At 39.6% G+C, this 16,603-nt stretch overlaps 1 protein-coding gene across 2 annotated transcripts in view; it reads left to right on the top strand.

The window, feature by feature from the left end:
• The window catches only part of gnao1a (guanine nucleotide binding protein (G protein), alpha activating activity polypeptide O, a), a 102,847-nt gene that overhangs the window by 62,787 nt on the left and 23,457 nt on the right, over positions 1-16,603 (top strand). For both annotated transcript variants that reach the window (XM_038705172.1, XM_038705171.1), the window contains exon 4: positions 7,464-7,624. In XM_038705172.1, coding sequence (XP_038561100.1) covers positions 7,464-7,624 — 161 coding nt within the window. The remainder of the gene's footprint in view (positions 1-7,463; positions 7,625-16,603) is intronic.

The raw sequence follows: 16,603 nt of genomic DNA, 5'->3' as shown, positions 1-16,603 counted from the left end.
GTCTGTTTAGACAGTATCCTTGGCTTGGCCTGTAGGTTTTAAGTATGTCTGTGGCCCACTGCCCAGCACTTTAAACTGGAACACACTCTAGACGCACACACATTTATGCACAAACAGAGAACAGGCTCAGTTTCTTCTCGCGTTGTCTTTCATTCATACCCACACACCCAGATGAACACACACACACACACACACACACACAGACATACTTTCTCTTCTATATCAGGCATTGTGTGGCTGCTGACAGAGAGAACAGAGCATCAGTATCAGAGAGAAGCTGGAACAGCGCTTCACCCCTCGCTGAAACAAATTTACATCAAATCAAATCCCTTCAAGTGGGATCGGCGCCTAGAAGAGGATGACAGATGGAGAGAATTTAAAAGAAAGCATGTTCGGGGTGTCATGGTGTCTCAGCAGGCCAAATAGGAGTCCGTGGACTTGGGTTTAAATGTGGCTCATGGACATTGTCACTGCCGTAGCCCTTTTTACGAGACAGTGCTGACTGCAGTGTCAGAGGGCAAATGAATCACATCCAGCCCCTTTCATGTTTATCCGTCACATAGTGTTTCCATTACAGACAGTAATACTTCCTAAGAACTGTGAGATAGTCACAGTACACGTTGGGCTCTGTTTTCCTAAAATAGCTAAATCTCCAGGCACAAAGACAAATGGGCATGACCAGCAAATTTTGGCGGTCTCGGTCACCACAGGCATAGCTGCAAACCAGGCACCAGCTGGGGGGTGCAACATGGAAGAGAGGCTGACTACAATATTAGTGGATCGAATACAAAATTAGCAGGTGGAGTTAGAGCGAGCTTCAGGAACGACCAAATATGAGCTCCTCTCATTCCCTTTAAAAGCAGCAACAGGTGAAACGAAGGGAGAGGCAGAGGGAGAAAAAAACGTTCATCTTTATGAAGCACCTGCATTTAAAAATGATTACAAAATAAAAATAACAGACATTGCTCCAAATATGCTGTCAATGGTAGAATAAACCGGGGTTTTATTGGTGCGGCAGCTGTTGGAATATCTGCATGGCTTGTTATATTTGTGCAAACAATTAATACAGAGTAATTAATAAAACACTCAAGAGTATTATTCTGTTCTTTTTTTATCCAACGGGAAAAAATGAAAATTAGACAGCCCTTATATCTTTAAACAAACAAATGCAAAACAGGGTTTGGAGGTTTGCTGTTTATTATGGGTCAGGTCAGGTTTTTTACTAACAGGTTTGGGAATTGAATAGAGATTATTCCAGATTGGTTCTTGTTAAGCTTTGCGAGTTTAAAGCGAGTACAGGTAGATATGGAAATGGCAAAACATAAAACTCTCTAATAATCCGCTTGACGTGACAGAAAACATATTTTGCAATTTAGGATTCTGTGTGGCTGTGCCTCTGCAAACTAAATCAACAAGAATTGCCCTGCGTCTAATGCAAATGCAATTTCGTGCCAATATGAGTACCACTATGACACTGCGCTACCTAATCAACATAAACACAGCCTCAGCGCACCTCTACTCTCAACTCGGTGCAAACTGATTCTTCGTGCAAGGAAATTACCAAAAAGGCGCAGAAAAAATAGACTTGCACCTGAAAATTGCATAAAAACTGTGTTTGCCATTAGCTTTGCGCCTGCAGGAAAATAGAGGCTTTTCTCTTGTTCTTTCTCCTCCACACGCACATACAGAAGACCAAAAACCTTTATTCTTCTGTTGTTTTATTAATCCCATTTCTAAGGCTTGTTATCCTCTAAATCTCATTTCAGCATTGTTTATTTCCCCCACATTGATTAGAAGAGAGCGAGAGATGGTGGGTAAAGGGCTGATAGAAAGTGGTTGTGGAAAATAATCAACCTTGTTCAGTGTCAAGCAGTACATGAGTGGATTTATTTACATAGCCAAGCAAGTCCTATAAAACCTACTGTACCTCTGTACCACTGTCATACTTCTCCCTCCTAAAAATGATCATTGGCAAGTAAGTAAAACTTATTATGGTTACTTCCATTGCCCTAAATAAAACCCAGGTTACACAAACGAGACTTGTATTGCTTATTGCCGATATATCAGCAATCTGTCATCCGTAAGTATCAGGAGAAATCAGTATAGAACCAGAGAGCACCAACATTTTTAAACATGCTAGCGGCGTTGCTCTAAGGATGGTGAGGCCAATCTACCAATTTGGTCCAAACTATTTCTGCTATTTCAACAATAACTGGATGAATTACACTGACATTTGGTTCAGATATTCATGTTCCCCTCAAGATGAATTGTAATAACTTCAGCATCGTCATCAGGTCACTTTGGTTTATGACCAAACACCTACAAAACCGATGACCTTTGCATCGGCCTCAGCTATGCATTTGTGTTTAGTGCTAATGAGCTTATGTTAGCATGCTAACATGAAAAGCTAAGATGGTGGACCTGGTGGTATTAGCATACAGATGTTAGCATTTACTTTAAAGCTCTGCTGTGCCTGAATACAGCCCCACATACCTGCATCTTAATTCTTTCCAATATAAAATAAAAGGAAATTTGTTGATATTTTTAGTCTGTAATATTTTAGAAATGATTGATGTTGAAATGATCATGTTGTGTAATCCTAACCCTGTAGTGGATTAAATTCAATTGTGGATTAAATAAAACTGCTTACAGAATCTGAGGATATGTGCCTTAACAATACTACCATTTGTAGTTATTAAAACAGTTTTTTATATTGACATTTATATAAATATCAAATACAACCATTTATACAGTACAAATATGTATGCTTATATGAGGAAACATCAAATCCGAGGTCAGCTAAAGCCTCTGTTGGAACACGCTCCTGAGGTTTCCTTTCATCTTGTCTAGTGCAGGTGTGAGCAGAGTCAGTCTGATTCCAGGCCTTGTGGAGTTAACTAGCAGATTATTAAACAGGATGTGAGTATAGTCAGTGGTTGAAGGAGGAGAAGCGGGGGGAGGACTTTCCAAGTGCACAGCTCTCAGTAAATGGTAAAGGTCAGAATACGTGACGTCTGGGATGTTTATGTGAATTCTTGAACTGGTATCAATTTGTTCTCTCTAATTTCCAGTGTGTTGCTCACTTCAGATAGATGGATGGATGTGTAGGTAACAATAACAGAGATGTGAAAGGTCCTGAAGTAAGTGCTGTGATTGGCTTGGAAGGAGAGAAAGGAACAGATGCAGAGGATGTGGGGGGAGCTGATGATGATGGTGGTTGTGGTGATTGCCTATTCACTCTCCAAGCAGGCACATCGATAGCAAGTCTGTCATTAGACTTGGATGGCCGACACACACACGCACATGTATCCAGTGTGTTCCTACAGGCTGTCAACATGCTAGGCATTGTGTTACAAGTCATAAACTCAAATACTCAACTCTTCTTTTTGTTTATATGCAAGAAAATATTTTACCACATGGAGAGTGAAACATGAATTTAGTCAAAACAAATTCTATTCGTTAAATACATGTTAGAAAAAGGTATTATTAAAAAGAATCATTCATAACTATTCTATACAAACCTTTACCCCTATATCAGTGATACTAAAGGATACTAGCACTAAAACTACATAACATAATACAAATAAGCTATGTAATGTACATGCAGTACAAATAAAAAATAAACCTGCTGATGTAAAAATTACAAGATTAAAATGCCCAAAATGAATACAGAATTATAATTACTTTAACTCACACACACGCTACTTAATAAGCAATCGTTTCCCCACAGAGAAGCTGTTGCATGTCAAGACCCTCTCACTATGTGTGTGTGCACGAGTGTGTGTGTCAAACAGAGTTCAGAGATTTTAAAGGTCACTGTGACGAGACAGGAGGTTTCAGACTGCCCCTGTACTGTAGCTACTGTGCATGTGGTAGAATAATAATTTTACCTCAACTTACCAAGACAATACAACAGTTTCAGTGTGAGTCAGAGTGTACAAACTCCTGAACAAGCTGACAGGCACAAGGCCCCAAACTATTATCACTCCATAAAGTTAGCAGACGATTGCCTTTTTACACTTCCAACAGACATACGCATTTATTTAGAGGTTGGTTTGGTCTGTTGGTGCTTTTTCACAGGGATTGGGTGAAAAAGCAGCAACATCCTTCACCAAGAAGGTAGGGCAGCTTTTATGTTGCCTGATAGGCAAAATCCGGGGCACAAAAGGCCCTTCTTGTAAAGCTCAACGCTGGGAGCACACGGTAATAAGTGAAGATGACTCAGATGAGAATTGTACCATTTTGATCAACTAAGGTCATGTCCCATCTAAATTTTGGCTGTTGGACACTAAGAGGACACAGTCGGGGGTTCCTTTAGTGAATGAATCAAACTTAAACTGAAAAAAATGATGGGGACAAAAATAGGATTTTGAAAAGGGAGGGGGACATGCCGCCCCCTTCCTCTGTGGAAAATATTCTCTCGACTAACTCTGTCTGCCTGCTGCTGCTGATGAAAATGAGGAAAGTGAAGCTTGCTGTAAAACCAAAAAAGTGAGCTAAAATGAATGAGCCACACTCTATCAGCAAAGGGGAACAAGTATGAGAGAGGGATGTGCAGAATACAGGGGGAAAGGGGGAGAGGAAGAAGAGAGAGCGAGAAAACGGAAACATTACCCGAGGTGAGGACAAACATTGTCATGAGCACAAATTGAAGGAGAGATGAAAAACATGCGTGTAGATAGAGGTCAAATAGAAAGAGAGTATATGACAGTGTCAGTGACATCACTGTATAAAACTTAAGCCAAAATATCCTGAATATGGGTGATCTTGCACTGGTGACGTCATTTGGAGTCGGGGTTGGAGCTGCGGTATGTTGGTCCATACACACAGCCAGCGGAATTGCGAGCAGGGCTCAGCTGTCAATCATGACATAAACACCCTTTTTATAGCATCAATAACTAATTAAAAGCAAACTTAGGGCAGGATTTATGACCTGTACTGCAGCCAGCCACCACAGGGCAATCCGGATGTTTTGGCTTCACTTTCGGGGGTAGCTGCATAGCTGTCATGTCATCCATCTTTATACAGTCAATGGTCTGCACCAAGGGAAAACAAAGATAGTGTTGCCTTTTAGTTCTGGTCCAGTTTGTTTTCCAGCAATGTGATTTTTCCAGATTAATCTAGAATTCAGGATGCCACACCGTGCTCTGCTCTCTGTATATTTTCCTGGTTTCCTTTGACTTTACAAATGATCTTATAGGTGTAAGCTGGAAGTTACGCAGAAATTCAGTGACCGACGGCAGTCATGCAGCACATTACATAGCACATTACATAGGTTTATCTTCACAAAGAGCTCACTGCAAATGAACTGATTATGAAGTCTGCTACTGGACCTTCATGATCATCATGTTACTGTGTGGTCACTACATTTCACTTGTTTAATGTGCTTTTTAGGCACGCAAGTGAACTTTGTGGGTGAATGTGCTGTTAGCCTAGCACCTTGGTGAAATCCTGCAGTAAATTAAATGTTTTGAGGCTACACTGGTTGCACCGGGCGACTCCCACATGTGAGTGTGTCAGAGTTTTAATCAGGTTGCTGCTGGAGAGGAGCAAATTCATATCCTGTCAAAGTTCCAAACTCCTGCATTCTGTTTTTATGTCTTCCCGATTGAGTGTCATGCTGTGAATTTCAGGGGAATGTGGAATGTCAAACGGACCATGCCTTCAGTTATTGTAATTTCAGCCTGAGTGCTGTGCAATCTAATTATAATGTCTGGATAAAATTACAGTAAAGGAATAACAACACTCATCCCGACACTATACTGTTTCATAGTTAGAAAATAAATATATATATTTAATCCTTTAGGACACAAGTACTGATCCTACATTGTTCCAGTGATGCGGTTAGCCAGGTGTAGTGTTGCATAGATTATTTGATTTCAATGCTATTCAGTTGCATAGGTGCTAAACTATGTCTGGGGTTTCTGAGGCCACAGTATAATCCAAAGTTGAAACTGTATATGTGTGGAGTATATTTAGGTCCATCAGGCCCATTTGATTATTTTGTTTAACATACAGCAGATGCGGTCATACATCAAGCTCCCTGAGATCTTGGTTATTTAAATTGCATATTTAAGATTGAATGGTTAGAAAAATATATGATATATTCTGATTCCAGAAATCAAGAAATTTTATGTCAGTTCATTTTTAGTATCTAAATTATCTGGATGCAAATTGACCAAACCTTTGAAATACATAGGCCAGGGCCTCTGCGTCCTGGCATTATTGCTGTGAGCAAGAATGACCATGTTGGAGGTAAGTGCTAGGAAACAAAATCAATAACAGCAAAGAGCAAAGGAGAGAAGGGGGTGAACTCAGACAAGATGCTGGTAATGGCAGCAGAAGTTAGATCTATGCAGCGGGTTTATTTATCGCTAAGTGGCTAGCAAGATTTTCCATAAACACAGAAAGAGCCGTCTTATATAAAGTAAACAAAAAAAATGTAGTCATCTTTCCTTAGGATTTTCTAACACTTGAGGAAAGAAGGTAGATTGAATTGGAAGATTGAATTCCACCAAAATCATCTCTTGTCTATAACATTCTGTATCACAACAGGAACCATGTGGCTAATTGGTTGCTTATATCAAGCAATACATGTATGAAGTACCTGAGGTGAAGTTCGTCAGCTTTAGCATCTTCTTGACAAAACTATTTCAATCATATGACCCTAAACAGCTTTGCATTTTCAGACAGTGACGCCTCTTTAGTTATGCATGTAACCAGGAGCTGATTTATCTGCCTCTTTGTCTGAGTGAAGACCAACAGTCTCCTGAAAGAACCAGAGCCAGATCACTGCGGCATGACAACAGCCTCCTCTCAGGCCTTCTGCAGCTAAGATAAAACAACACACAAAAAAACAGAAACACAAGCTTTACCTTTGTCCAGCTGGCATGAATGTTACAGCATCTTCTTAAAGGTTTTCCCACAATCCAATTTGATGACATTTAAATGGATTTGGCACTCAGGCCTCTTCGTAAACTGCTGCAGCTCTCTGGTGTGTTTCTGCATCTGTACCGACTCGGGTTATAATGACACATGGATTTTAAATTATGCTTTTGTGAAGGCCTTTCACCAAGAGAATTAATGGACCAGAGGGAGCTAAAAATGCTCACATTGTTTTCTCTCCCCTGTCTGATCATGTTCTTTTCTTCAATCATCTCCTGTAATGGCCTTCTGTAATTGTCATTACCTCTAACCTCCTCTTCTCTCCTGTTCATCCTCCATGTTAACCCTCCTCCCAGAGGGTCAGTTGTTTTCTTGCTACGTGTAACAGCTTCTAAATGTTTTCATGCACATTCTTTCACGTACCGAGCCATATTAGTCATACAGGAGTGTACTTGAACGAATAAACACTGTTTATCCAATGGCACACTGTTTAAAATTCTTTAGTCAGAAGACCCTGCTCCTTCTCAGGCCTCTAAGAATACTAACCTCCTGCTTCCCCTCTCTTGTGTTTCCTCTAGGCGGATGCTAAGATGGTGTGTGATGTGGTCAGTCGTATGGAGGACACAGAGCCTTACTCCGCCGAGCTGCTCTCCGCCATGATCCGTCTGTGGTCCGACTCAGGCATCCAGGAGTGTTTCAGCCGCGCCCGAGAGTACCAGCTCAACGATTCAGCGCAGTAGTACGTACATGTGGTCATTTTTGTGTGTTTGTTGGGGCCAACCACATTTCTGTTTCCGTTATATTTGATAAATATATAATAAAACAGACTGCCTCCTGCACCTTGAAATTACAATACAATTGTTTGTGTGTGTGTGTGTGTGTGTGTGTGTGTGTGTGTGGGGGATAGAGCGACAGTGTGTGTCTGAGAGGGAACAGGCAGCGTGCTGGGCATCGAAGTGGAGTCAGTTTAGCAGTAAACTGTGAATTTTATACACTGTAAAAATTATCTAGGTGGTTCAACTTAAAAACTTAAGTTCAATTGCTGCCTTAAAAATGTGAGTAAATTCAACTTTAAGAAAAGCTTTGTTTCAACTCATGATGTTACGTTATACAATTTGTTTAATTAATGATAATTTATTGTTTGAACTTAATACTGTGAGTTAAAACAACTATCTATATTACATTGTCCATTCAAGGAAACTTGCTTTCACTTGTCTAACAAACATACAATTCTACACCCTTTCAACTCACATTTTTAAGTTCAGATAACTCAACTTGAAGATTGCCTTTGTTTCAACTCATAAATTTAAGTTCATAAAGTGGATATAACTACAGTGTTCTAGTTGTCCCAATGTTATTTAAATGAACAAGTGTGAGTTATTCTAACTTAACACTACTTTCCATTTCAAGTTAAGGGATTTAAATTCCAAATTAGTTTCAGTGTACATCTATAGGGCCTTGAAGACAGATCACAACAACAGCACCACTGTGCTATTATCTTCAATGACTTGTGACGGGGCAGGGTAGCTTGCTGGTGCGCCTGTGCACGCCGCAGTCAAAGTTCAAAATAGCAGTAGGTTTCACCTCCTTTCTGAAAGGGCCTTAAGGCCGTTGTCTGGAACCATTTCCACCGGTGGCACTAGTCTTGTTTACCACAGAAGTGTCTATAATTTGGTTGGAATTTGAATATGTGACTTATCTGCAGTGTATAATTAGCATGGGTGAGCAAGAACACCAAATCTTCTGTATCTGTACTCAGAATGGGCGGGGCTTAATCTATAAGTGGGCGGTATTAACTGGAAGTTATTTAAGCCTGAATTTCTATCAGAACTTGCTATATTTATTAGAAAACCATTTACTGAACAGCCTCAGAATTGAGCTTCAGAGAATAGTAATTGTTTTTTTTTTTAAAGATTAATATATTGACACATTTTACTCTGATGATACAGATAAAAGTATCTGTACCGGATACTCGTTTCAACCAAGCACTTGCTAAACCCTAATAATTAGTTGATTATGTATATGTTTTTCTCAAACTCAAAAGACGCAGCACCTAGGCAATCCTCGTACTCTCCTCTTTTTTTCAACTGATAACTTGCATACGTAAGTTTAATCAACACGACAAAAGTGTCAAATAGTCAACACAATGAATTAATGCAAGTCTAAAACTCATACAGTTGAGTTCAAAATCCAAAACTTGTCACAGCTATTTGAGTTAAAAAGAAGAAGTAAGTTGACATAACTAAATGGGTCTATGATTTTTTTCAGTGTAGTTTGTGTGCTGTGTAGCATTATAAGCCCCTGTTTGTCATAAAATAAGTTCTACTGCTCCTCTAAACCAAGCAGAGTGAGCCACAACCTCGGCCTTGAGTAGTAAGTACCACAATCTGGAGACTGTAGCAGGTCATTTCACATGCAGCCATCTACGTCTTTTAAAATAAAGTCACTGCATTCACCAAAAAAATTCGGCAGATAAACTTGAGATAACAGAGGCCGTGAATGTACTATTCGAAATTCGAATCTCTTTGTAATATGTTTGTTTTGATAGTTGCAAGAGATGTGAAATATTCAAAGTCCAGTTGGAGAAAATTTTCAAAAGCAAAGGTCTGGACAACATCATAATGCCTAATTTGGGTTATTATTCAGTATCAAAACGTGTAGTTGTATCAACATATGTTTTTAGACAACAACTGACTGTCAAATCAAAAATATCAACAATATTTAGTCAGTTTTCACATCAAACTGGATGGATAATAAATAATATCTTCTCTGACATAACTTCTCTAACTCTAACCCTAAATAAAATGAAAAGCGTAGCTTGAAGTGATTATAGTGTAGTCTCAACACTCAACACATCTTAACAAATGAACGGCTTTAACACCTCCCCTTCTCTTTCATTCCCTCTTATATAGCTACAGTTTCCCTACTTTCTCTTGTTCAGTGCGAAACATGAGCTCTGGCTTGTCTTGCCATCTAGGTTTGGAGATATATGCGATATTCTGGTTTTGAACTGCCCGTGGGAAGAATGTACATGTAAGAATCTGTACATTCTTGATTCAAAGCCAAATGAAATCTCTTTTCTCTTTCATCTTCACTCTCCATGTGTGTATCTCACTCGCTGACCTGAATCGACAATCATTAATTTCCTATTGGTGATTGTCAAAAATTGTCTAACAACCACTTATATCAGACAGTGATGTAACAACATCATTCTTTTCAGAACTGTAATAAAGTTCTGAAAAGAATGATTTTGACTGTGTCTGGCTGCTGTTATTCTCTTATAAATTGTATCTAAGTCCTCCTTCACCCCCCTCTTAAAGGGAGAGTAGTCTTTCTGCACAATGTTGATATTTGAAATCACCTGCCAAACAAATACACTTCTCCCTCCAGTACTCCCTAAGAAGAAAAACTTTGCCTTTGGCTGGTTACATAACTTTCTTCTCTGTGTATAGGCTTCAGATCTTTTCATCTTTGGCTGTTTCTCGGCCATCTCTCTGTCTTCAGAGTGCCTGGAGTCCAGCATGTTCAAATGTGCCAGTGTATAACTCTGTCTCCCTCTGCCCTCCTCCCCTAATCACTGCTGTGAACAAGCACTAACGCCACGTGTGGCCGATTGGCTGGAACAGTGTTGTGTGGCAAGGTCCACACCACTTTTTTTGTTTTCCATTTACAGAGCCAGGGCTGTGCAGTAAAATCAGAGCGCATTCAAAACAGAGAGATAGCAATCCTTGAGGAAATATTTGCTGAATTTGACAATAAGCGTATTGGATTATAATCATTCAAGATTCCTTTAATCCATCCACCCACCATAAAAAGCATGCCCTTAAACACACACACACACACCATTTATTTATTATCTTCTAAATGCGATCATACACTAGCTATTACAACATAGTCAATCACCATTACAAGTACTGGACCTGATTTATGCTAAGTGCCTGTGTGTGGGTGGAGTGAGAGAGAGAGAGAGAGCAAGGGAGAGGGGGGTGTGGGGGAGTCGTTTCCCTCAAGTGCCATGTTTGTGCATGTAGCCGTTGTTTAATTATGCACCATACATCCAGTGAAATTACACAGTGACATGAATAGAAATTGAAGTAGAGTGTCCTGTGTGCAGTACATACACAACACATACAGTGGCCTTAAAGGCTGGCATGTACTGTGTAGTGAATGTAGCCTTTGTTTTTTCTGTAGTTGATACACTAAACATTTAATGACATTAATTCATATTAAACGTCATTCTTAACTGTACCAAACCAATATACTTTTTAGTCATATGACAACAGAGTATGGTCAACTGGAAATGTTTATGTTAGTGAGTCACTGCATCATAATAATTATCCAGGAGAAGTCAAGCAAAAGTTTGCCTGCCTTTGGATTTCTGCTTTATTGCTGTGTTTATTTAACTGGCTGGCATTCTTTGTAAGGTAATAAAAAGATTTAAATTGCTGACACTTGAGGCAGCAGGACGTGTCAGAATTCCTGCGCACCAGCTCCATCCACACATAGTATTCATACCACAATCAGGGAAGTAACTGTCTCTGACTGGCTGGCAGTGGCTTGGTAAAATCATATAGTAGGACACGTCTAACATTGTTCTGGTCAACCGTTCAACCACCATTCTGACTGAGAGGGTAACCATGGCTACATTACTTCTGCTTCCTGTTACGTTTCATATGGTGCAACAAACCCCAACCAAGAGCTAAACAAATTTGCTGTGAAATTGTTTCACTGTGTTGTAAGAGTTATTTTCTTTAAAGCATTTTAGCATAGTTCAATAGTTTGATTGATTATTATCGTTTATTGGTGTTAGAATTATATTATATTCTTTAAGTTTCAAAGTTTGATCCAAAGGTTGAATCCTTTACCCTGCTTAAATATTTGTTCTGACCAAAGACAACTATTATAAACAGTTTGCACTTATTAAGGGCGCCAGGATCAAAACCAGTAAGAGACGTGTTAGTCAATGAGCACATGAAGCAAACTGTCAGATGTAGCAGGGCCATAAATCAGTATCTGCTACTGGTAAAGGGAGATAATGAGCATTTTATGCCAAGAATAGTAGTTTTAAGGAACCCCTTAGAGAAATAATGAGCATTAAGCCTGATAATACACTCCAAGATGTCTTGAGAAAATAATTGACCTTACCTTCACCTTGTACATTATTTGTGTGAGAGGATGCCTCGTTATGTATTGTATTTTACTTGGAATTTAAAGGCAGTAGTCAGCGACAACACTTTAAATCCCTAAAATAAGAACTGGCTAAAATGAGAAGAGACCACATCTAGATCAGATGCAGCATTTGAATGGGAATGGATGGGAGACTGGATGAGAAATATACATGTCCAAAGTTGATGCAGACATAAAGGCAACATGAAACAGAATAAATAGCAGAAGCCTGAAGAGAGCAGAGACCATGAGAAAAGACAGAAAGAGAAAGGGCAGGGAATATATAGAGAGATAGGAGAAGGAAAGTTAAAGGTGGGGTGCAAACATATTCCTATCAACATTTACGTGTGGTCAATTAACTCAAACAACATCCGCTCTGTGTGGGAGTGTAAGCGCGCATGTGTATCTGTGTTAAATGTCACATTAAAGATTGATGCACACTTCCTGATTATGTTGTGGCCTGTGGAGCAGAACAGGCCAACCAGCCAATGAACGGATAGGACAGATATCACATGATCAGACCCCACTCAGTTTGACTGTGTGTGTGTGTGCAGCAGTAGAAAGCCGATTTTTTGTTAGGTGTTGCTTTTGAAAAGGCTTTTCGGTTGTCAGGTGTTAGAGTAGAGTTTGGTCAAAAATTTGGTATTTTAGAGAAGAAGGTTATGGTACGAGTGTGGGTGTGCATATAATCACACATGCATTTAATGTGTGTTTGTATTACATCGAAAGCAGAAAGCTCTATTCTGAGAGGAGCAAGGACTGCCAGAAGCCACCTCTCTCTCTCCCACACTCTCTCTCTTTCTGTGCAAATGCCCTGCATGCACTGACCTATTTATCACAATACACATGCACTCTGTTTATGATTTACATCCCCTGCCTTTGTGACACAGTGGTATGCATGTACCCACTTGGCCTCCATTAAAACAAACACAGTTATGTCCTCTATATGCAGGCATATGCAGTGACATTAAGATGTCAGCTGATGTAGTAAAATAGACCCTGGACCAGAGCATGACTTTGGTGCTTTGGTCTATTACACTAAAAGACTCCGGTATTAAATTGATCAAGTGCATAGTGTCCACTAATAGCAGGCCATCTGAGTATACTTGATTAGAAGTAATTTAAGTTAAATGTCAGACACATTGGCCTTGTTCTATATTATTTACTACATTGATTCTACATCTTGCATTGCTTTTGATTATTTAATACCATTGAACTTCTTACTGGCTAATAATGTAAAGCTACTTCAGCCATATTGATTTTAATAAACATACGACATCTTTGTGCTGTGGGTCCTTTTTATTTGTCTTTTTTTGCTTTTAGAAAGTTGATGATCGAGTTAACCTAATGTTTAAAGGTCAGCATGCTTCTCTCCATAAACACGAAATAGATACCATGATCTGGTGAGTGCTGATTTAAGACGTGCCCTGAAGCATGTGCACGTTTGACATTTCCTGGTTTATCTTCTTCTTCACTAGACTAAATAATGACAGGGCTTTTTTTTCTCTTATCGATTCAGAGCCCTTTTATGTTGTGGCCGCGTTGCATCATGCCACTGTAGTTTGTAAATATGTGTCGGAATTTCAAAGCAGGGGACACGTCTGTACATCTGGAAGCCGGTTACTTAGCTTAGATGTTTTCTATGCTGGATGCTAGGGCTGCACGATTATGGCTAAAATGATAATGATGATTATTTTGATCTATATTGTGATCACGATTATTCATTGATTGTAGGGACAACATATTTTTATTGCACTTTCAAATAAAAAAAATGAATAATTAAATGAACAGGCAATTGTTTTCACATCCATGATGTGCTGCATTTCTGCCAATGTACAAATCTTTTTTATCAAAACAAGACTGGTCCTTAAGGTGATCATCTCCTAGAAGCAAAACATAAATAACATTTTACCCGAAAAGTCCACTGAGTCCAGCTACTGCTGCGCCACGATTTTGCCCTGTCCTCTGCACAGCGTTAACGTCCACTGGAAGTGTCTCAGACGCATTTCAGGAGCTCAGCACTTTGTTGGCTTGTTGTTATTTTGCCTTTTTGTGCTTCTACCTATGGCTTCTACTCTGCTTACCAGCAATGGCTCTCTGCGACCCGGTTTTGTGCGGTTGTCTGCACGGCTGCATATCCCACAAGGAGCATTTCAGAACCAGAGCGTTTCGCTTGCCTGATTTTGCTGACATGTTTTGATTTTGTTGATTTGGTAATCAGTGCTTGCTTTTTTGCGCTTCTTCCATGATTAAGTAGGCAATGTAGATAAAACGTTCTTTTTTGTCTGTTTTAACTGTGGGGTTTTTTGTTATTTATGATCAGGATCAAAAATAGACTGGTGTATTCTTTACGGAGCCGAGCCAAGAGCTGCATCTGACATGCTTCTGGAACTTGATTTGATATACAGCAGAATTTTCCATGAGCAGAGCACATATTTTAAACAGCGATATTGCCATCGATCGTATTCATTTAATTGTGGGAGGCTAAAATCGTAATCGCGATCAATATTCGATTAATTGTGCAGCCCTACTGGACGTGCACACACACATACATACGCTGCCTGAATTCGCTGGGGTCTGGTTTTAATCGACTTGCACTATGGAGAGTAATGTCAGGATGAGGAAAAGGACTAATGCAGTGATGGTCTACATGCATCTAAAAACCAGGCTACATATGGATACAAAAGTCATTAGCCTGCCCAGGCATGATATAATGTCATTTACATTGCTGTTTGTTTACCACCCTCGGGGGACAGCCATTCTAGACGTGAAACAATGTTAGCGTTTGCATTAATGTAAGTTTATGTCGAAAGTATTTTTCTGAAAAGTAACTGCAGGGTGGAAGCAGCGAACAGGAGGAGCCACTTCTACTCAGACAGGGTTCAACCTGCTGTGGTGGTGAAGGTCATGAAAGTCAAAACAATATTGGCGACTTTGACCTTTCTTACTCAATGGTTTAATATCTAACCCTACTAGGTGTTTAGGTGTTCATCATTTCTTCACAGCTAGTGGAGTCGGACAGGAAAGACAAAGAGACAGCAAGTTAGCGAAGAGATACTGTAGTGGTTCAGTGACTAGCATACAGCTTGAGAGGGTAAACATGCATTTTATAATGCTTAGTACTTGCTGTGTTTTTTATTTCCAGCCTGGGTCAGCCCTGTCTGTCTTTTTAAATTTCATCTTCTGTTTGTGTGTACGGAACAATACCACAATGATTTTTAAACCTCGGGCCTTGGTCTGAAAATGCTGTGTATTTGAAAGTAGTTTTCCAGCCATACTGAAATATTAAAGCTAAATTGGTAATAATATAAAAAGCAAAAACAATTATTTTACTTGGATACACAACAAATATGTGCATTACAGCCATCATCTGGTAAGAAGTGGAGCAGACACAGCCTGGATACTGGCTCTCAGCTGCTTTAACCCTCTTTACCTCCGTCTCTCCAAATGACTTACACTGTGTTTCTGCATATCCAAACACTATTTAGTTGTTCTTATCAACACACAGTATCTTATTCATGGGGGTGATGGGGAGGGTCTGGAGTTCTTCTCAAGCCTTTCAGGTTGGGTTTAGGGCAGGTTTATGTACCTGTTAAAGCAATCTCTGTTATATATTATATATATATTATATTCCATGTAGATTCTGTTCATGATAACACATAAGCACAACCCTTGAACAGTTCACACTGCTGGAGAGCAGCGGTGTTGTAATATACAGTGAGGACTGACTGTGACTATAGAAAGGGGCACAGTCTGACAGCATCTACCTACCATATGTATGTTTGGGGTTTTTTGCATGACGGTTATATTAGAATTAATTTGATTGACATGTAGATAATGTGAAACAGAAACTGCTGTTTAAGCATCATACTTTTATAAATATCTGCTTTGTGAGGCATTTATGAAGTTTTTTTTATAGTGTTTGGGGTCTTTTTAGAGCTTTTTCAAAATGAAAGAAAAAAGATTTTTCTTGATACGTATATTATACAACATTATTATGTAAGAGTTTCTAAGAGCCTGTCAGCGCATGCTCTCTTCAGTGTAGTAGACAGATCTGTTCAGGACCTGGTGCATGTTTCTTTTTATTTCCCATTTAAAAAATAAATTGAGCTCCAGCTTTGCCTCATTGTGGCCAAGGAAAAAAAAAAACTTTCTTCACCTCACATTCTCTTTGTCTCCTCCATTTCAGCTCTCCCCACATACTTCCCCTCCACACCCCAAGCTCTCCATATTCCTTTCTGTGTAATCAATAGTTCTTATCACTGAAGCTGTGTGAGTGTGCGGGTGTGTGTGCGTGTGTGTGCCAACCACTTCATGTTACTATCAGCCCAATACCTCCTCCCGCTGTATCCTTTATCTTTTGTCTCTCATGGAAGTAACTCGACGTCCATTTGAAAGCTCTGCAACAACACTCTCACCAATACATAAATAACATTACATCCATTATACTAAATGGATGCATGAAGTGGATATTTCTGCTCATCTCTTCTGCTCTTCTGTCTGACTGTCTGCCAGCCCATCTCTGTTAGCTTAGAATACCAATAATGCCCGA

This window comes from Micropterus salmoides, unplaced genomic scaffold, assembly GCF_014851395.1.
Source record: "Micropterus salmoides isolate LMB-PRFRI ecotype aquatic unplaced genomic scaffold, ASM1485139v1 Ms_hic_scaffold_8, whole genome shotgun sequence".
In the NCBI taxonomy this organism is placed as follows: Eukaryota; Metazoa; Chordata; class Actinopteri; order Centrarchiformes; family Centrarchidae; genus Micropterus; species Micropterus salmoides.
This window is presented reverse-complemented; position numbering and strand designations above follow the sequence as displayed.